The 23085-nt window shown below is 42.5% G+C and overlaps 1 protein-coding gene across 1 annotated transcript in view; it reads right to left on the reverse strand.

Annotated features, from left to right (window-relative positions):
- Positions 1–2089: 2089 nt before the first annotated feature.
- Positions 2090–23085, reverse strand: part of Lrrc63 (leucine rich repeat containing 63) — a 31606-nt gene continuing 10610 nt past the window's right edge. The window contains exons 6-9 of the mRNA XM_041667817.1: positions 19687–19823; positions 12934–13017; positions 3761–4000; positions 2090–2318 (exon numbers count right to left, since the gene is read on the reverse strand). Coding sequence (XP_041523751.1) covers positions 2090–2318; positions 3761–4000; positions 12934–13017; positions 19687–19823 — 690 coding nt within the window. The remainder of the gene's footprint in view (positions 2319–3760; positions 4001–12933; positions 13018–19686; positions 19824–23085) is intronic.

A 23085-nucleotide genomic window follows, 5' to 3' on the forward strand; every position in this document is an offset into this window, starting at 1 on the left:
CAGGGCAACCATGATCATGAGTATTATACACCAATAAGACGTAATCTTGTTATTTTTACCTTATTTTCTGATTATAGGTATATCATATGCTGACTAAATTGTTACCATGTTGTCAATATCCCTTTCTGGATTCTATGTGTGAGAAGGCAGTTATTTCTCTTATAATAAATAGTTTGTTTTCCTAGAAAACACAGTATAGACAACTCAGCAAACTCTGATATCTCTGTTTATTGAATTTCATAATCAGAAAAGTTATTTAGGAGGACTATTATTCTTTAGAAGGCTGTTCAAAGCATGGGCTGCTCCTGTAGGCAACCCATGCTGCCTCCCAGAACCCATGTTGCATAGCTCACAACCACCTGTAACCCCATTTCTAAGGAAATTCCATGTGTCTAATCTGGTGAGCATCTACACCCGTAAGTAAAGATTCCCCATAACACAATACACACAATTACAAATAAACCTCTTACAATATTCTTGTGTTGTTATTTTATCTTTAAATATTCTTAAAATGATACACAAAGATCTGACATAGTTTATGCATTATGACAATCTCTAATTATATGACAGCAAAGATTGAAAGCTGAAGTATAAATCAGTTTATTTCATTAAATTATCACTATTTTAGATCAAATTAACAGCACACAAAAAAATCACATGCCATACATGAAATAGTCATGTGCCATTTGAAATTGTTTTACCAAAATGTGTGTTCACCTTTTGCTCAGGAAAACCCCTGGATAAAAACAAACAAACAACAACAACAAAAAAAAACCAGCTTTGCTGGACTATGGAGAGACCACAGAATGGGTCTCAGAAGCCAGATGAAGAGAATAAGGAAGATGGTGCTTCAGTTACTTTTCTATTGCTGTGATAAAACAGCACAGCCAAGGCAACTGATAAAAAAATGTTTAATTGGGCTAATGGCTCCAGAGGGTTAGAGTCCATAATAGAGTGAGCGCACAGCTGAAGGAACAGCTGAGAGTTCACATCTCCAATGCCAAGCAGGAGGTAGAAAGCTTATTGGGCACAGCACATAGCTTTTGGAACCTCAAAGCCAGCCCCCGGGGACATAGCTTCTTCAATAAGACCACACCTCCTAATCCTTCCCAAACAGTTCACCAACAGGGGACCAAGTATCCAAATATACGACTTTATGGGGCCATCCTTGTTTAAACCCCCATACCTTCTTTTAAACAAAATAAACACTTAGACAGTGTTTTAAAAATTAATTTTATGTGTATGAATGTTTTGCCTGCATGCATGCATCCTGGTGCCCTCAGAGGTCAGAAGAAGGTACCTGATCCCTTGGAATTGGAGTTATGGGTGTCGCTGGGCCACCATGCGGGTACTGGGAACGAGGGTCCTCTGCAAGGGCAACAAATGCTCTTAATTGCTGAGCCATCTTTCCAGCTTTCGAAATAAACCCAAGTTCCATTTTAGGTGGGTACTGCTTTGTAGTGTCACTGAATTCTGCTTTCTGGTTTGGCTCTCATCAAAGTCTACAGTAAATTCAGTGCCGACCCGTAGAGTTAGTCTCAACTTTGTGGACTAAAGGACAAGGTAACCACTGATTGTATTGGTTTTATGATTGTATTAGTTTTCTAAGAGGCAGGGAAACCAATTCAAAAAAAAAAAATCGAGTTGGAATTTAATCTTTTATTCTCAAAAGAAAACCAACTGAGATGGTCAGCGATGGACAGGTTTTCACAGAAACACACAAACTAACATTGGATACCTGGACATACAACTTTGCGGCCTTGATGGCAGAGTTCTCTGTGATGGTTTCAAGCGGCTGGCTCGTCACTGAATATGGGTTCATGAAAAGACAAGATGGAAGATGCAGCGCTTTCTGCAAATGTTTTTGAACATCTTTTTTTCTTACTGTAAGCATGTGCTCCAGAAAATTCTCAAGAGCCTAACTGAACCCCAAAGGCCACGTCTAGTTCCCGCGGCACAGTTCCACAATGATCCCTAACAATCAGACAGAGAGAACTCAGCGGAGAAGACCTGTAGGTCTCCACACAGAACCTAGGTGCTAAGAGATGACTTCCTCATACATAAGTCTTTGTGGACTTTACAAATAAAATTATACATCACTAGCTCTCCCTTCTTTCACCCAGTCCATATTTAGAGCTATTCTTCTACAAGGAAAACCTTCTAAAACAAAACTGGTCTCCCTGATCTCCAGATAGCAGGGAGAAGAGCAGACAAAGAACATGATAGGAATCTGGATTGATCCAAACATATTACAGGATCGGATGATGCGAAAACCTTCACCATACTTGGGACCATGACACCAGTCACACCTGGATGTGCTGAAAGGAAGAGAGACATCAAGAGGATATTTTGAGTTTCCGCTAAAGTAAAAATTACTGCTTGGTTTTTATCGATTTGACATCTAGACAAGGCATCTACTATTAAGTCAAAAATTAAATCCTAATACAGGGAACAGCAGATTAAATATGTGTGCAAGGAACCTGCTTTTTAAAGTAAGCGTATATGTGCACAGTGCATTGTAATTGGAAAGTGAATGTGGGGAGCCTCCTCTTCTTTTGAGGTGAATGAAAATGAAATTTATGCTCTGGCAGTACTGAAGCATGCGTGGGCAGCCCGTATATGGTGGTTCTGTTGAACTTGCCCGTATTGGGTTTCCTGGTCTAAGTAGAAGAGGACAACTGACCATGTTTCTTCCTCAAGAGGGCGCCAGACCTCATCACAGATGGTTGTGAGCCACCATGTGGTGGCTAGGAATTGAACTCAGGACCTTTAGGAAGAGCAGGCAGAGTTCTTAACCATGGAGCCATCTCTCTAGTCCCTGGAGAGATGGGACTGGGCTTCTTTTGGGGTTCTGGGGATTAAATCCAAGTCTTTCTCAATGCCAGACACACACACATGCACACGCTCGCGCGCGCGCGCACACACACACACACACACACACACACACACACACTCTTATGGAGCCATATTCTCATATCATGGTGGAAGTTAGTAGCAGAACAAAGCCACTAACACATCTATGGCCAAAAAACTAAAGGAACTGAGACCTCATAGCTGCCTTAAAGGATATGCTCTCCCTGAACCTGGGAATCTTTCACTAGGTCCCACCTCTTCCTGGTTGTTAATCTCCCAGGAGCAGCACCTTGGGGATAAAGACATTGGCACATGGTTCTTTGAGGGACAATCAAGATCAAAGCTATGCTACATATGTCTTTACTGAGTCAATATTGCTTTTTAAAATATTCCTGGGAAACCATTTTGCTTAGGCATACTATTTGTACAATTCATAGTCCCAGTGATAATGATGGTAATTTCCTTTACTTACATAGTCAAAATGGTTCTATAACATTTCAGTGGACCCCCTAAGAACCCTAGTCTTGGGATTAGGTAACAAAGTGTCAATTGCTCATTGATTCTTGATGTGTGTGTGTGCGCGTGCATCTGTATTGCCTGATCCACTCCTGGTATCGCTTAGGGCAGAACCGAGTAAAGCATGTCCCTCGGGACTTAACAGTCTTGGAAAGGAATCACTTCTGTGTACTTAGTAATTCACAGACAAGGTTTAACTAATAGATGCATAGATACTGCCCACCATCACCGAACTTTAGAAATAACTGGAGAATGTTATAAAATGGGACTGATTTAGAGTAAACTAGTATACCTGCAAAGCAAGAATGAGTAAAGGAAGAACTGTTTGTGTGTGGGCTAGTGAAATACTCAGAAGTGTGTCTTGATAAAAAGCATGCTTGAAAGTACTTACATTCTTAAACACCTTTGAGCTCTCTTTGGGATGAAATCATAAACTTTATGTAGATCATTTTTGACAATGAAGAAAGCACAAATATGAGTTAGTCGTGGGGGGTTGTTACAGCAATACTCTGACCAAAAATGGCAACTAGTGAACGTATTATTGAATTGGAGTTTGGTCAAGTTCAGCCTTAAAATCCCAGGTGGAAAAGAAGTCATGTAATTCCCATCGACAATCAGCTTCTCAAGTGATCTGTACAGAAGAGACATCATATTTTAGAAGATAGTCATGCAATTTATAGTACTCATGTGAATTTCTGCACTGGTGTTCTTGAAACCTGGCACCCACACAGGTGGGAATAAAACATCTATCTTAATATTTTCGTGGACTCAAGAGAATTTCCTTATAGAAAAACTGAACCAATATATCATTATGCAAAGAAGCACATTTGTGTGAACAGGACAGCTGATGGATGATGCCCTTGGGTGAGTCTCTGCAAACATCATCACTCTGGACAAAGAAATAGCCACGGAAAAAGCAGAGGACTAAAAAGTGTTACACCACATAAACACAGTGTGGTGACATACAGAAAAAAAAAAGTATTTTCAAAGACAAATGGAACGCCAATAAATGTTTTCATTAATGCCTAATAAAAACAGTGAAGTATATGACATCAAAATATACTGTTATGTTATGCTCTGGCTCCTCAGCAAATTGGTCCTTTGCTTTTCGCTGGGCCAACCGTTTCTAGCAATCCTTTCCCTTTATTCAAAGAGACTGAACGGGACTGATTTTCCTCACTGCCTCAGTGGTATTTCCTGAAGTCTCTTTTCTAAGGAGTGCTGAAGGTGGACAGAAAAGTTTCTGTAAACAAGGGACATACAAACATCAAATCACTGTCAAAATGCTCTACAGGTAAACAGGCCTCCAGGTGGTTGAGCGGGTGGGAGCTTCTGAACGCTCCGTGACAATCTAGTCTCATATCCCTTTGTTCCAAACTGGGTTCTCTGATGGAAACTCTTGCTGACAAAGTAAAACATGATCAAAGTTTCAAACAAAGAGGCTCTTCAAATACAGCTTGACTACCGTTCTTAACCACATACTGAGGGCAGCTCTATGTGAGGCAAACCCCAGGCTTTTATTTTGTCCAAAAGGACAGAATGGACACAATCACGTCCCTCTACAGGCAACACAAACCTAAGGGTCAGTAGCAGAGTACTGTTAGGATTTGAACATTTGCACACTTCTTATACACTGTTTATTAAAATCATCATAAAATATGTTTTGATCATGTTCCTTCCCCTACCATAACTCTTTCCAGATCCTGCCACTTGCCTACCCACTCATCTTTGTTTATCTCTTTCTCTTTAAAACACACACACACACACAAGCACACACACACACACACACACACACACACACAAACAAAAATCACAAAGCCAAAAGCCAAAATAAGGCAAAAATGCCAAAACAAAAAGTTCACCACTACAACCACAAAACAAAGATCAGAAAACAACAACAAACCATGGAGTTCATCCGATGATGGCTAACTAATGACCAGCACGGAGCCTGCCCTGGGGTGTGATTACTATATGCAATGATTTCCCATTGGTAAAAACTTGATTTTCCCTTTGATAGCATGCAATGGTTGCAAATAATTATTGGTAAGGAATGAGACCCTACATCACATCCACATCCCCCCTCTTTGTGCTGGACCCTATCTGTGCAGATCTTCTGCATGCAGCCAGTTTCTGTGAGTTCATATGTGCATCAGTTCTGCTGTGTCTGAAGATACTGTATCCTTGGAGTCATGAAGCATCTCCAGGTCTTACAATCTTCCCACCTCCTCTTCTGCACAGATCCCTGAGCTTTGAGGGGCAAGGTTTCATGAAGACATCCCATTTAGGCCTTGGTGCTCCAAAGTCTCCCACTGCACACTGTGTAGTTTTGAATTTCTGTGTTAGCTCTCATCTATCGCAAGATGTTTCTCTGCTGATGGCTGAGCCAGGCATTGGCCTATCTATGACGACAACAATGTCATCAGGAGTCATTTCATTGTGATGTTCCTTCAGCAGAATAGTGGTATTTGTTTTTTCCTAGGTCCATATCTTTTCTAATCTGTTTCTTGGTCAGTTTAGCAGCATCTGGTATGGCTTTCATATCATAGAGCAACCTTAAATCCAAATCAGAGAGTGATTGGTTACCCCCGTGACATTTCTGCAACTATTATCATGCAGACAGGTCACTGTTGTAGGTCACAGTGTCTGTAGCTGGGCTGATGGCTACCTTTGTCCTCTGGTAGCCTGCAGGGTACCTTCCAGCACCATGAATCCCAGTCAGTAGGGATGAAACTTCCAGTTAGGCACTAGCTTGATTTCCCCATGATCCATGAAATAAATAAGCATTGCCTTCAGCAATAGGCCCTTACCATAAGGTGGTGGAAAGCAACTAACAACCATGGCAATAACCAATGACATTTGGGGAGGTTCCATGTGACCCTTTGCCAATAACTCAACAAGATGTAATCCATTCTTGGCACCAGACATTTTAGTTGGTAGAAAAGGAGGTCTGGGTATACCAGTTTGCGCTCCCACCAGTTGAGAATAACTATTTCACTTTCCCCACCAGCAGGCACAATCATTTGTGTTATTGATCTTGGCCTTTCTGACTGGTGCAAGATGGAATCTCAAAGTAGTCTTAATTTGCATTTCCTTGATGGCTAAGGATGTTGAACATTATTTAAGAGTTTCTCAATCATTTGTGTTTCATCTTTCGGAAAGTCTGTTTAGTTTATTAAAAAAAAAACACCACATTTTGTAATTAGTTTGTTTTCTTGGTGTTCAGGTTTTTTGATTAATACTTCATATATTCTAGACACTAACCCTCTATCAGATGTATACTTGGTAAAGACATTTTCCTCTTCTGTAGGCTGTTGCTTTGTCCAAATGATGGTATGCTTTTCCATACAGAAGTTACTTGACTTCATAAAGTTTTAATTAATTAATATTTGGTCTTGGTGCCTGTACTCTCAGTGTGTTGTTCAGAAATCCCATTCCAGTGCTGATGAGTTCAAGTCTATTCCCCCCTTTCTCCTCTGTCAAGTTCAGGTTAGGTCCTAGTCAGAGTTTCTGTTGCTTTGATTCAACACCATAACCAAAAATCAAGGTGGGGAGGAAAGGGTTTGTTTGGCTAACACTTACACTTCCATTTTGCTGTTCACCAATATGTTGTTCTTAGAATTTAAGAAGAAAATACTCAATTGCCTGAAGAAAGTCAGGGCAAGAGCTTCAAACAGGGCAGGAACCTGGAGTCAGGAGCTGATGCAGAGGCCATGGAAGGGTACTGCTTTCTGGCTTGGTCCCCATGGCTTGCTCACTCTGCTTTTTTATAGAACCCAGGACCACCAATCCAGGGATGGCACCACTCACAATGGCCTGGGCCTGCCTCCATCATTCAATAATTGAGAAAATGCCTTAGAGCTGGATCTTATGAAGGCATTTTATCAATTGTGGCTCCCTTCTTTCAGATAATACTAGCTTACATCAAGTTGACATGAAACTATCCAACACAGGTTACATGTTCCTATGTTGCAGTCTTTGATCCATTTGGAGTTGAGCTTTGTGGCAAGAAAATAAATATGGATCTATTTTCATTCTTTAATATGCAGCCATCCAGTTTAACAAGCAACATTTGTTGAAGATGCTGTCTTTTCTCCAGTGTGTATTACTGGTTCTTTGTTCCTTCTGGTGGATTTTCCCTATATTGATTATGTAGTGTCCTTCCCTATATCTTCTGATTAGTTCATCTTGTGTCTATTTTGTCAGGTATTAAAATAGCTACACCTGCTGGCTTCTTTGGTACCATTTGCTTGGAATACCCGTTTTCATCCATTTACCCTGAGGCGATATCTATTCTTCAAGGTGAGGTGTGCTTTTTGGGAATTTTCTTCTATGATTTGCTTAAAAATATTTTCTGTGCCTCTGACCTGGTTTCTTCTTCTTCCTCTACACCAATTACTCATAGATTTGGTCTTTTCATAGTTTCCCATATTTCCAGGGTATTTTATGCCTCAATTTTTTTTTAAGATTTAACTCTTTCGGGGCTGGAGAGATGGCTCAGTGGTTAAGAGCATTGCCTGCTCTTCCAAAGGTCCTGAGTTCAATTCCCAGCAACCACATGGTGGCTCACAACCATCTGTAAAGATGTCTGGCGCCCTCATCTGGCCTTCAGGCATACAGACAGAATATTGTATACATAATAAATAAATATTAAAAAAAAGATTTAACACTTTCTTTGACTGAGCTATTCACTTCTACCATGTTTTCAACACATGACATTTTCTCTTCCATGTCTTGTAATCTTTTGGTGTCAGTGCGGCTTTACCTCTAAGGCTTTTGTTTGACATCTAAGTTTTTCATTTCTAGGTTTATTTTAATTTGGACTCTCTCTAGTGATTCTACTTCTTTGTCCAATTCTACTTTAATGGCTTGAATTGTTTTCGCTATTTCATTCAACTTATTCTTTCTGTTCCCACGGTCTTCATTAAGGTACTTACTCATGTGGTCCTTAAGGTCCTTTAACATAGTCATAATTGCTATTTTGAAGTCCATGTTTTGTGTTTCATCTGAATTTCTTTTTGCAGGGAATACTGCGTGGGGTTGCTGGCTTCTGGAGGAGGTCCACTGACTTAGATGTCCATCTTTGTGTTTTTGCATCAGGATCCAGGCATTTAGAGTTATGATAGTTGAAGTGTTTCTTGGTGTAACTATCCTGTCATGTTTTGTTGGTCATGTTCTGTTGCTCGGTTCCTGTTGCCCTCTCTGCAGCCTTAGCAAGTGTGGTGGCTGCGGGGTCCTTGGTAGAGCCTATCTTTGTGGGTCAATGTGTGACATCGAGGAATAGAGATGGGTCAGGAGGAAAGGTTGAGAGGGGAAGCAGGAGAGAGCCAAGGATACCCTGGGTCTGCTCCAAGATGCAGAGTCCCCAGGGAATGGAGGTAGTGGAGGTGGGGCTCCTGCAGGCAGGATGAAGCAGGACTAAGAATAAGTCTGTAGAGACCATAATGAAAGAGCCAGTTAGAGCCCTGTGTCTGCACCAGGGAATGGAGGTGGGATGGGAAGAGAGCTCACGACCACACGAAGAATGCCTCTACAGTCTTACAATGAATGTCTTCCTCTCAAGATGCCTGGAAGCAGAGCCTCAAGGAAGTGACTAGGTTCTCACAAATGGGTTAAACACCCTTATAAACAAAGTCAAGGAAGGACCCCTTCTCCCCTTCCAGCCTGTGAGGTGAGAATGAGACAGTTGAAAGGGTACTCTGCCTACCGTTAGGGCCATGGGCAAAAACTAAGCAAGCTTAAGACACTGAAAGTCAGTACTAGTGTTAATGACATCACTTCAGGAGTATATTGTGAGCACTTCCTATCTTGGTGTTCCTTTAAGGAAAGAGGTTGGGAATGGGGAAGATCGACTGCTTAGCAGCTGCTGAACCCTCACTTACTGTCCTGGCTGCCTGGACCAAAAAGGCTGGAGTCAAATAGGTAACCCATGCACCCCTGTGCCACGACCAGCCAGCTGGACATTCTACACACTCTGAGAAACTACATGATGATCTCAGGCGATGGCTACAGTTTTGGTGCAGACTCAGCCAGGACTGTTTCAAACAGTGTGGGCTAGATATTTTACTAATCTCAAGCCTCGGTGATGTTGATGCCAGAGAGGGAAAGAAAGCAGCTGCTTGTGCCTGGTGCCAAGAGGCAAAGGTGTGATTTTCCCTACTGTCCCTTCTTGGGCTGTATAAACAGGGTGCCTGGGCTTGCTCAGTGAGTCCGCTCCACAGAAACCCACCTGTGTTTCCTCCTGTGATGTTTGGCCATTAGGTGTGATACTGTGATGGCTAAAGAAACCACATCTTATGCTAGGTATCCACCTTGGTACCGGCTAGCAGTGTGTCTCTGACTCCAGTTCCTGGAAGAGAAGCTCACAACAACCCTGGCTCAGTGACCACCACCCCAAACAGTACAGCTGTCCGTGACTCACTTACTATGATAGGACTAACTTTTGTTTCTGTAACTTGCTTACGTAGACACCCAAAGATTGTTCTGAGTTGTTTTAACCATTGAACTTGGCAGAACAGACTAGTTTTTGGCTTCCTACAGTCTTCCCCTTTAGAAACCTTTCCCCACACCTCTCCTTCAGTGCAATCTCAAATTTGGTTCAGAGATTGTTCATCCTGAAAGCAGATAATAAATCTCTTCGTTATAATTGGATTGAGTCTATGGTCTTTTCCCAGAAGTCACAAACTCCCTAACAATATAAAGTTTCCCTTGAGGGAATCTTTCCTATTTTCAGCAGTGTGGGAGCAGCAGTATAGCAACTCTGAGCAAGAAGGAGGCCAGTGGGTGGAGAGAGAGGGCAAGAGGGCGTGGGGATCTGAGATGAGCCCAGAGAAGAGCTGTAAGAACCACAGAAGAGAAACTGCAGACTCTGGTCACCAGAGTATTCCAGAGAGAAGTCTCAGACCCCAGACCAGGGCTGTTGGAACCCTGTTGCTGCCTCCATGCTGAGGAACCCTGACGTCTGGGCTGCCTGGAAGCTGCAATGCCAGACACAGCCATGGCCCAAGGCATCCTCTAAGAGCTGGGGCATCAGGAAAAGGCAAGGTGGCCCATAGCCTATCAGGCAAGTCTGGTAAGCTCCAAAATAAAGCAGGGGGAGGGGAAAAAACAGTATCCAAACACATCACCAGCAAGAAAGGTACAGGGTAAAGTAATATTGTTTGAAACGAAATGGCCCCCAAGGGGAGTGGCACTGTTAGGAGGTGAGGTTTTGTTGGAGGAAGAGTGTCACTGTGGAGGTGGGCTTTGTGGTCTCATATATGCTCAAATCATGCTCTGTAAAGAATGACCACTTCCTGCTGCCTGTTACTCAGGATGTAAGAACACACAGCTCCATCTCTAGTACCATGTCTGCCTGAATGCTGCCTTGATTCCCACCATGATGGTAATGGATTAAACCTCTAAAACTGTAAGTCAGCCCCCGTTAGAGGTCTTCCTTTATAAGAGTTGCTGTGTCCTGGTGTCTGTTCACAGCAACAGAGACCATGACAAAGACAAGTAAGTACATAGAAAAATAGCTGTACCTATTATAACAACATCGAATAGGCTGCATTCTCCTGGTAAAATATAAAGATTACTACACAAAAAAATTGACAGGAACATTGGAAAACCTGGGGAAGAATTTTCTTATTTTGCTGAAAATATAACTGTGTTCCTAGAAAACCAATCAGGCAGTGAGAACTAATAATGAAATTTGGTTACACAGCTTGATTTGTTAAAATTTAGGCTAAAACAGTACCTCTTTTCTATTCTGTATTTACCTTAATCAGCTAATATTAAAAATAAGAGAAATATTATATATAGAAACACATTTTGAAATACTTGGAGACAGTTATTATGAAAGTTATGAAATGAGGCACACATTCTTATGAAGGACATAAAGTAAGATTTGAGAGGCTGAAAGACAGTTCCATGGCTAAGAGCATCTACGCTGGCCAAGGACCGAGTTTCATTCCCAGCACCCACAGCAGATGGCTTACAACTGCCTGTAACTCCAGCTCCAGGGAATCCAGTGCCTCTGGCCACTCCAGGCACCTGTGCTCACACGGACACAACCTCACACACACAGATATGTAATTTAAAATAAAATATTTTACAAGTTTGAAAAATTGAGTACATAGTGTTTTAGATTTAGATTTAGCATTTATATTTACATGTGTGTGTGATGTGTGTGTTTATGTGTGTGAGTGCATGTGGGGTGTGTGTGTGTGTGTGTGTGTGTGTGTGACGTGTGAGGCCAGTGCCCTTGGAGGACAGAAGAAGGCATCCAATTCTGGATGGAGTTTGAAGGGGTTGTGAACCACCCAGTTTTGGTGTCTTGACCTGAACTTGGGAGAACAGCAAGTGCTCTTAACCACTGTGCCATACCTCTAGCACCTACCACTTGTTTAAAAATAGAGAGTAAACACTTCCAACAAAAATTCTCTGTAACTCAAGACAACTGCAATTGATGTGTTAAGTCTGTGCTTGTAGATGCTGAAGGAGGGACAGGCAATTCCATAACATAAGCTTAAGGATTATGACAAATAATCTTTCTTTCTTTTATTTATTTATTTTTAATATTTATTTATTATGTATACAATATTCTGCCCGTGTGTATGTCTGCAGGCCAGAAGAGGGCACCAGACCTCATTCCAGATGGTTGTGAGCCACCATGTGGTTGCTGGGAATTGAACTCAGAACCTTTGGAAGAGTAGGCAGTGCTCTTAACCACTGAGCCATCTCTCCAGCTCCCAAATAATCTTTCAAATTAGTGAAATAACTACTGAAAAATATCTTCCATATTAGTCATTATTGTAAATTCATAATAAAAATAAGACACAGAGCCAGGCATGGTGGCCCACACCGTGAATCCCAGAACTTGGGATACAGAGGCAGGTGGATCTCTATGAACTGGAGGCCAGGCTGGTCTACATAGTGAGTTCCAGATCAGACAGAGCTGCATAGTGAGTCCTTGTCTCAAAAAACAAAAAAATAGGACACAGTTAAGTTCAGGACTTTTATTAATTCGTAAAAGAATTTTATTATATGTACATGATATATAATATGTGTGATTTGTATATATTATATAATATACATACTTGAATATTATATATATTGAAATGTATAAGAGCTATATATACTCATGCCAAAAACTTGACAAAAATAGTTTGTTATTGTATTAAAAGGTCACCACATTTTACTTTTTTTTTTTTTTTTTTGGATTTTCAAGACAGGGTTTCTCCGTAGCTTTTGGTTCCTGTCCTGGAACTAGCTCTTGTAGACCAGGTTGGCCTCGAACTCACAGAGATCCGCCTGCCTCTGCCTCCCGAGTGCTGGGATTAAAGGCGTGCGTCACCACCGCCCGGCTACCACATTTTACTTTTATAAAAATCATTGAAAATACATCTTGCAGACACTATACACTAGATATTCAAATTACACTTTAAAATAAAGTCCATGATTCACGTATTAAATTCTGTGACTGAAACAAATGAAAAGACTAAGTCCTTCATCACTCTCATTACCAAAACATCCTTGGGGGGGGGGGGCAGGTCATTTTCTGTGTAACTACTGCTTTGCGGGTACCTGAGTCTCTGGATTTCATTCGGAATATTATAAATTTCATTGTAGGAAACGTCAAGTTCCTCAAGATAAGCCAGGTTAAATAACCTTAAATAGAAAGAACAGTTAGTTTTAGTAATGACTAGTCCTTGTCACTGGGAATGAAAACATCTAGAAATTAAACATTTTCCTAAGACACTGAGAGTTACTTTTCACATTCCACAAATACCTCCCAAAATGATTCTTCTGTCCGTGATGATTGCTTGAAGAAATCGGAATGGGAAAAGCCTTACTTAGCAAAAGACAGCTAAGAATCTTTTATCAGCCAAAGCTTTTTCTTGGTTTCTATGTTTGTTTCCTGCCCAAATTCTGGGTAGCCAGAAGCAGCAGCACGGCAGCTTCCCACATGTGGTTCAGGAACCAGAGCTCCAGAATCCAGCTGTGGGAAGAACAATGTCCTTCTTGGGGGCGACATCTCTCCTAGTTGCCCAGGGTTGCCTGCAATCCTTGCCTTCCCTGGCTTGCAGCTGCGTTTGTCTCTGCCTTCACAGGGTCTTCTTCCAAGGAGGCTGTGGTGCTTCTGTTTCTGGCTACCCAGAATTTGGGCAGACTCATGATGCTGTAGTTGTGTGGTGTGGAGCCATGGCATCCTTTAGCTCTTACTTTGGGCCCGCTTAAACCACAGAATGTGACCATATTTGTAATTATAATATGTAATGATTATTTTCAAATTAGATGGGGTCATTCTGAATAAGGGTGAGTCCTAGATCCAGTGGCCACAGCAGCACCATGGGTCTATCTCCTGGGGGGATGCAAACAAATCGTTTCTGGAAGACTGGAATTGAACAGCAAAGTGTGATATAGATCACAATCCCTGGTAACGCCCACCCACCCCCACACTGTGTAGCCTGTTCTCAAAGGCCGCCTCTTCCTGCACAAATGACCTGAAACATTACTAAGGCAGTGTGAGTACAGGATTTAACCAGCTTCCTACTGTTTCAGCATGGCAGATGGAGAGCGTCAGGATCCCGCCCTGATGACTTCATAGCTTGCCTGTGGCTCTCCATCCCATACTTCCTGTGAGCCACCGTTTATGTGCTCCAGGTATCTGAACAAACAGCTCCTACTTATCTCCAAACCTCAAGCAGCGTCTCCCCAAACTTAACTCTGGTCATTGTCTTCTCGTGTTTGAAATCTTAACCCAGATGTTGCCTCTTTACACAGAACCCTCTCCAGATCTTTTCAACTAGAAGAGCCGACACTTCCGTGTGAGAGTTCACCTCTCTGGGCCCCTGTGCCATCGTACAACTATGAGGTCCTAGAGACCAGGAATTCCATCTTCTACTTCTATCTATCCAGTGTCATGCCGAGTAAATCAGAAATGTATGAAGCCCAGCTGATCTAAAGTCCTTTTCTCTGAGAAACTGGTGGTACTGACTAGGAAGTGTAAGATAACCCTTTGTGGTCCAGTGGTCACCCCCAATTTCTTTTTCATCTCTGTTAAGAAAATGCTGAACTATCTACTCTGTGCTTTCAACTCGAGATCATGGTTTATTTGTTTGTTTTGCCTCAGCACATCACAGAGATCTTGCCCTTCCAACTTCCTTCCCCTAGGTTATCCCATCATCCCAGCCTCTAACTCCGGGAGGAGGCACTCTCTGGGAACCACAGGCTAGACCAGTCAGGGAGGAGGGTAGACCCACAGCAGATCCTCACTCTCCCTCTGCTCCTCCAAATCCAATTGCCCAGTCTCATTCCCAGCTCTGTAGAAGATCGCCTGTTGTGGCCTTTCCTCACTCTCTGCTCCATTCCCGGGAACTAAGCAGATCCCAGTGGCTCATCCTACTTTTCTCCCCTCTATGGACCTCCCCAGTCCATTCCTATTCCTAGAAACAGATTTATCTGGAAACCCCAGTGGCCACATCTGTCAGGATCCCAGCAGAATTTCCTACTGGACAACATACGGCCAACACACTCTCCTAAGAACTAGAGAGGTCAATAGAAACCAAGGGGGGGGGGGAAAGACAATATCAGGTATCAGCACCTAGAATTACAATCTTTCCAAACCCAAACGTCTAGATGTCAGAGTAAAAACACGATCAGCAACAATCTGTCCCCACCAGGCTCAGCAACCCTACCACAGCGGGGCCTGAGCACTGCAACTGAAGCATGAGAAAGAGACCTTAAAATAGACTTTATGAATATGATAGAGGTCTTTAAAGGAGAATGAACAAGTATCTCCGAGGAATCTACGAAAACACAAACAGGGGAAGGAAACGAGGAAAAATCGGTCAAGATCCTGGGAATGTAAAAACAGAATCAATAAAGAAAACCTAAACTGAGGGGAATGTGGAAAAGAAAAACGTAGGAACTCAGAGGCAAGCCTCACCAACAGAATAGAAGAGATGGAAGATAGATTCCCAGGCATTGAAAACATAACAGATGAAATGAATACACAGGTTAAAGAAAGTGTTAAATCTAAAAAATAAAAAGGAAGAAAAAAAAAGAACTCCTGGCACAAAACATCCAGGAAATCTGGGACATTATGAAAAGACCAAATCTAAGAATAACTGAAGAAGAAACCTAGAGCAAAGACCCAGAAAATATATTTAAAAAATCATAGAAGAAAAATTTCCTAACCTAAAGAAGATGCCTATCAAAGTATATGAACCATACAGGATACTAAATATACTGAACCAGAAAAGAAAGTCCCCTTGACACTTAACAATCAAAACATTTGACTATATAGAACAAAGAGAGAATATTAAAAGGTACAATGAGAAAAAGACCAAGTAATATGTAAAAGCAGACCTATTAAAATAACACCTGACTTCTCAATGAAGACTCTAAAGGCCAGAAGGGCTTGGACAGATGTGCTACAGACTCTAATAGACCACAGATGCCAACCTAGACTACCATACCCAGCAAAACTGTCAATCACAAATCACAACAGATGGAGAAAATAAGACATTTTATGATAAAACCAAATTTAAGCAGTATCTGTCTACAAATAATGTCCCATGGGAGGCTAGAAGGAAAACTCCAACCCAAAGAGTCAATCATACTCAACAATCAACAAACGCTGCTCACTGATGTCTCTCAACATCACTGCTCTCAACGCCCCAATGATATCTGCCGGCAAGATATGTTAGTGCAACGGAGGCACAGAGCTTGTAGGAGGAGCCAACCGAAATCTGGTTTGACTTAAGGACCACTCCAGGAGATGGGACCCACACCCAACACGACTTGGGTACCAAGAACCTGAGACTAGATGGCCCAGGGATGTAGGGTAAAGACAAACACTACTATCCTACTAAAAGAACACAGCAATAAAATGACTCCCAATGACCTCTGCTAGACTCATAGATCAGTGTCTTGCTCGGCCTCCATCACAGAAGCTTCCTCCAGTGATGGGAACAAATACAGAGACCCACAGTGAGAGACCTTGGGACACTCAGCCCTAAACAGGAAGTCTTTATTACATCCCTCCCCTCAGGGCTCAGGGAACCCAGCAGGAAAGGAGGAAGTACATAAGCGCCACAGGGACTAGAGAACGTGAGTGAAACAAGGCCTTCTAATCAACGTGGGCAAACCTCACGGTCTCCTGCACAGGTGTGTCTTTTGCATCTATTATGGCTTCCTTCCAATGTAATGTTTTTGTGAGATTCCTGAGTGTGTGAATGAGTGGGTCCCAAAGTTCCTTGTGCCTTCTTCTGGGCTCTTTTCCTTCTCTTTGTTTGTCTTGTCTAATTCCAATGTGTTCCTTTCTCTTGTTTTATCTTATTATTTATCTTATTATTATCCTTTAGAAGCTTGTTTTCTAAATGAGAGACAGAAAGGGAGTGGATTCAGATGGGAGGTGAGGTGATGAGGGACTGGGAGGAGCAGAGGGATGGGAAACCATAATTAGAATATATTACATGAGAAAAAAAATCTATTTTACATAAAAGGGGAAGAAACTTTCAATGATCTAGATGTCTTATTTCATTGTAGAAATGTAGGTTCAGGAGAAAAGAAAAGGATTTAGAAATAACTGGAGGAATTTACAAAACAATTTACAAAGCTATTTCCCCTTGACTTTTGTAGTGTTCTTGAGATGAAGTGCACTTAGCCTAGCCTTGCCAATAGAAAATGACGTCAAGGCCATGAGTGGCTCCCCACAAGGTTCAGCATCTACGGTACTGAGCTGGCCTTGGGGAGCAGGGCTCTCTCTCCTGTGGCACACAGATGTCATATGACTAGAAAGACCATACTTTTAGAGAAACTTAGTCACCCAAGTGACAGAGAAAAGGAAAAACAGCTTCAGTACATAAAAATCCTAAGTAAAAAATGTAAGCAAGTAATAATAGGAAAAGGCAATCTCCTTCGTTTTTTGAGGCAGGGTAGCTCAGGCTGTCCACAAACTCCCTTTGTGGCTTCTGCGCTGACCATTTGGCTTTCGTCTGACTGGGCTTCTCTGTTTTATTTAACTCTTCCCATCCTCCTCCTAGGAAGGGATCCGCTCACGTCTTCCATGATGCATCAGGCTGCCTTTGTATAGCCCGGGCGTTCCCTTCACCCTGGTCTCTGTAACTACCTCTTATCTATCAGTGCACAATATGACTATTTTGGATATGTTATTTGTGTGTCTGTGCACATGCGTGTGGATACCAGGAGAGGCCAGAAGTGGGCATGTGATCCCCTGGAGCTGGAGCTCCAGGCAGTTGTGAGCGACGCAATATGGGTGCTGGGAGCAGGGCTTGGCGCTGGAAGAGCCGTGTGTGCTCATAAGAACTGTGTCATTTCCCCAGCCCCTACTCTGACCTTTAAACCCAGATGCTTCTTTTCCTTTTCCTTGCTACGTCTTAACCAGTATTAGATATTGCAGTGCTCACTCCATGGCCCGAGTCCACCTTCTCTTCCTCTCTTGCCTCAACCACTCTGATGGTCCCCAGTGGTCACTGTGAACTCTGGTTTGTTCTCACAGAGCCATTCTTCACACTGCTACAAGTGTCACCAAAGGAGAATTTGGCTCCACCACTGCCCTATAGAAAGCCCCATGATGGCCAGTCATTCTGTAAAGTATACTTCCTCCCCTTACCTCACAAAGACCCATTTATCACTCCAGTTGGCTCTGCCCTGTAGGTTGCAAAATTTAGCAAAAAGTTGCTATTTTCTAACCTACATTATATATGATGCTTTGGAACTCTGTTCATTCAAGAAACATCTATCCCATTCATGGAATGACCATCCTTTGCTCGACCCCTGAGATGGAGCCAACTCAGAAGCTGCATTTGGTTAGGCATCCTCTCTTTCAGGGAATGACTCTGAACCCACAGCATGGCTTCCATGTTACCCTTTCCTGTCCACAGAGCTTACAGGGCACAGCTCCATAATTTTATGTTGTTAATTATATTGACTTGTCTGTCTTCCCGACGGACCAGGAGCCCCGGCAGCGCATAGCAGGTGTATAAGAACATGTGCTGAAGCCCAAGAATTAAAGTGGGATGTCCACTGCACATCTATGTGACTACTTCAGACAGTAACGACCAGAGTGTGAAATGTGTCTGGAGGCATAACCGACTCGAGGATGCTAGACCTGCTCGGTTCACTGCGTTTCCCTGGTTTCAGGTGATGCTTCCTAAATCCTGCCACAGTGCCATCAGGTCTCCCTGGCTGAGCAAGCGAGAGGGCTGACAGTTTTAAATAGGGGTGCAATGGCATCTTTTGTGGTGTCATCCCTCTAGGTGAGTTTTCACTGAACAAGCATTTCCCGTCATGTCAGAGGTTGCTCTGTGTTTTCTTTGCAATCGGTAAGACTGTACTACTGTTTTCCATTTTGAGTTTAGTATGCTGCCAATCTGTCTTTGATAGACATGCACATCTAATTATAGTTAGTAAAAATAGCACTTTGCTTTAGAAATACTAATATGTTTAAAGTACCTGAAACATTTTATTGTAACCAACAGTTTATGCAATTTGGCCAGTGTGTAACAATGACAAAGGTTGACTCTTGAATTACAACCAAATTTTAGTTACCATAGGGACTGTCACATTTTCAGTGACAGGACTATTTAAAGTATGTGATTATGACTACAGATTATATGTTATGAATTCATATTTAGGTGCTGTATTGCCTATGAATATGTATAGTTATGTATATATAATACAGATATAGCTATGTGTATTTACATCTACATAACACGCACAAACACATGTGCATGGACATACGCACACACACATACACACACACACCCTTAACTTACTATATTCAGCTTGTTAAACTCTTAATTGAAAGAGCTACCTGGTTTTGGTGATTTGGCTAAAGATTCAGTTTAAAATTTCCCTCAAGCGTTAAGAGAGAACGCCACCTTCCTACACTCAAGGTCAGCATTCTTATTAGAACGCAAAGGTTCTCAACCATCATATAGATCCGTCTTCTTGTTACAGACTGGAAAATCAAGGGCCAGAACACACAGACTGCCTTCTACAGAACCTCAGGCCGTCATCCTCAGTAATAAAGCACACATTGCAAGCTCCTAATGCCCAGTGCGGTGTTTCCCATATGCAAAAGCATTGTCAGCGGGAGGCACAGGGCTCTGTATTCACCAGAGCCATCCTAACTGCCCTGTGTGGCTGGGTTGGTTTTATTCGCACAGTAAGAAGCGAATCTGCTAATGGTACCAGAATGAGAATTTGTAAGTAGGCAAAATGCTTCTAGCCACTTTCAAAAGGGAAACGGAGACTTTACTAAATAATTTACAACTAAGTAAAATAGATACAAATAATTTACATTACCCAAAAGGAAGCTCTTTAATAAAATTAAAGGCAATGGAGAAATTCCTAAGGTACTTCAATTGCTGGATTTCAAAAGGAATTTCTCTGATAGGGTTATTTCTCAGTTTCAGTACTTGTAGATTTTTAAGCTGAAGGATCTGGGGAATAGAAAAGAAAAACAAATGTTAATTGAATGAGAAGTCTACAAACTCATGTGTGCCTTTTATAAATGTTTTAAACCAATACAGTAAGATTGGTGTAGAAAACCATGATGACTCATATCGTGTGGCTCAATAAACACTTTGAGAAAAAAAGACCAAAGCAGGGTAGCACTGAGTGATGAGTAAGAGGAGGGGGGGACGTCTGAGTCACAAAGGAGGCTATAAAGCTCTAATTTCATCAGCCATACTTTTTTCCTTTTAAATAATGACTTTATTAATTCTTTGAGATTTCCATATAATGAGTTTTGATCGTATTCACCCTTCTTCTCCCATTCCTCTCAGATCCACCCCACTCCCTCCTCCGGACCCATGCAACTTCATCAGCATGCCTTGTCCCTCCCCACCAACCTCCACCCACTGAAGACTCTGTGGAGTGTGGTTGACCTACTGGTGGGACACAGCATTAGTGAAAATTGCCTTTCCCTCACCAAGCAATTATCAAATGCTGATGGCCTCAGCTAGGGGTGGGACGCTGTGCCCACCTCCCTCTCCATGCTGGAAGCGGGTTTGGCTTGGGTTTGCACCGGCCTCGTGCATGCTGTGGTAATTTCCGTGAGTTCACCCGTGCATCTGCCCTGCTGGAAAACAGTTCCCATGAAGTCATCCACCACCTCCAGGTCTTACGACCTTTCCAGTGCCCACTTCTACACAGACCCCGAGCTGTATAGCAGGGGTTGCAATATGCGCCTCTCATTTCAGGCTGAGCACCCCAGAGTCTCTCACCCTCGGCACCTGACCAGTTGACAGTCTCTGTGTCAATGGCCACGTATTTTGCAAGAAGAAAACTTCTCTGACAAGAGCTAGAGTCCTGGCTCAGATTCCATGTTGTCCTGGTAGGCAGGATGGCCGATAGGGCCTGGTTTTCCTTTCGGAAGCGTGTGGATGTGTGGTGGAGAAGCTGATGAAAATGGAATCGGTGGTCAAAGTGACCCCTGAGTGGGGGCTCCTTGGCTTCAGAATGGCCCTTGTAACTGGACAGACGTTCACTGCGATGCACAGGGTGAGAGGCTATGTGGTGTTTTAATTTATGAACTAATTGGAATAAAATGAATTAAGAGAAGAAAGTCCTCAAAATCAAAGGTTGGGGTTAATATGATGATATGTTGAGACAGAAAAACTTACTTTGCTTATGTGTCCCTGACTCAAGAATTATCCTCGGAGCGCTGGAGTGACGCCTCAGAGGGTAAGGACACTCACTACCATTGAAGAGGACTGGAGGTCTCAACCTTCTACCCAAGCTGGCAACTGCCTGTAACTGCAGGGGGTCCAAAGTCCTCTCCTGGCCTACATGGATACCCACATGCATGTGCACATGCACGCACAGACACAGTCAGATACACACACACACACACACACACACACACACAATTGTGTGACAAGACTTTTCCTGGAAAGATACTGAAGGAGTAGAACAAACTCCATTTTGAGAAAGAACTCTATTTTAGACAGGACCTAACTAGGGGAATGAATGCAGCCCAGCAAAGTCAAAAACATTACCAAGAAACTGTACCTGCCCTGGTCAAAGCGACCCACCAGGGTACCCAAGCAACACCTGTTTACATCTGCTTGCTTCAAACGTCCTTGAGGTATCTGATTAACCACTGGTTTGAAATTCCCCTATACCTCCACCAACAGATTCAAGAGTGGTATTCTTTTACCCAGTCCCGAAATGCCAAGGCTTGTGCCATCCTGCTTGCTGCTTTCCCCTTTAAAACCTCCTACCCTAAAGCCTCGGGGCCGTTCTCCCCCACCCACCGTGGCGGTGTGTTGGATTACAGTCTGAGTTAGCTAACTTGGAATCAATAATCCCAGCGTGTTTGCATCAGATACTGGTTCTGTGGTGGTCTCGTTTGGGGGGGGGTCCCGTGACACGGGTATAACAGACACAACATACACATCCCAGAGAGGGGGTCCACAACGGAGACGACGAGTCTGGATACGGACCAAGTCCAATGAGTTTTATCGGGGGTCACTTACAGGAATATGAGTGAGGGGTTACATACAGGCGCGGAAATGACAGGTGCATCACCAAAGCCCGCCCCAGCACGGGTGACAGCTCATGGGAACCTGAAACACACTGCACCACCTGCAGGCAGTTCAGCAGATTGGAGAGTATCCCTTCCAAGACACTCAGCTGGTCTAAACCACTTCTGGCAGCTTGGCCAGCCTGTTTCTTCCCGGCACTTATGCTAGCTCAGGATCTTCTTTTCAGCTTTGTTCCTCCCATGGTGACTCTCAGCAGTCTTTACCACTTATTCCTTGGGAGGCAGGTAGTGAGGTAGTGAATCTAGTTAGTTTCAGGGACTTCCTGAAGCTATTTTGAGTTTGCTTTGTTTGGTTGTTTGGTTGGGTTTGTTTGGTTGTTTGTCTTTTTTTTTTTTCTGTTTTAAGGGCTTCCCTGCAGGTTAGAGTATTTCAATCTGGGAAAAGTCCTAAATTTTTATTGACTCATATTTTCATATAAGACCATCAGATAAAGATGAGGGAAATACCCCCCAGCAGGATTCACCATAGCCAGGTGATACACTCTTTCATGCCCATCAATTTTTTCATATGGAAATGTAAAACTGAATTAAGCTGTAAATAAATTTGGAATCATTATCATCAGAAAAATATCAAACCTCTGGACCAATGAACCTGAGATGTTTGTTCACTTATACATGTCTCATATAATTTTTTTTCCGACTGAAATTTCACAGGGTAGGTATGGAGCTTTGGTTGACCCTATTCCTAAATATTTTATTCTTTTTCATGTGATTTTAAATGAAATTGTTTTAGGAATTTTCTTATCAAGACTGCATACTGATGACATACTAAAACACAGTTGACTTTTTTCTGCATTAACCTTATGCTCTGCAACCTTTCAGGAAGTACACACTATAACTGGATTTTACTGGATTTACTATAGCTGTATGAAGGGTCATATCACCTGCATATCAGATCACGGCTTTCATATCTTCTCTTCTTCAAAACTGTTTCATATAGTTGAGATAAAATGTTCATGCATCTTGATGGGATAATTGGTTGTCAAGCTGTAGATATAGTCCATCATATTTTTTCTTTCTGATCTGGATAGATATCAGCACTTGGCCAATTGCTTTGGTTAGATAGTCCAGTGCAAGGTTGAACAGAAGAAGTCAGAATGTCCATCTCCATCTTGTTCCTGACCTGAGGAGGCAAACTTCCAGTCTTCCGTCAT

Source organism: Microtus oregoni, unplaced genomic scaffold (genome assembly GCF_018167655.1).
Source record: "Microtus oregoni isolate MIOR12 unplaced genomic scaffold, Mior012 000001F_ref0000356, whole genome shotgun sequence".
In the NCBI taxonomy this organism is placed as follows: domain Eukaryota; kingdom Metazoa; phylum Chordata; class Mammalia; order Rodentia; family Cricetidae; genus Microtus; species Microtus oregoni.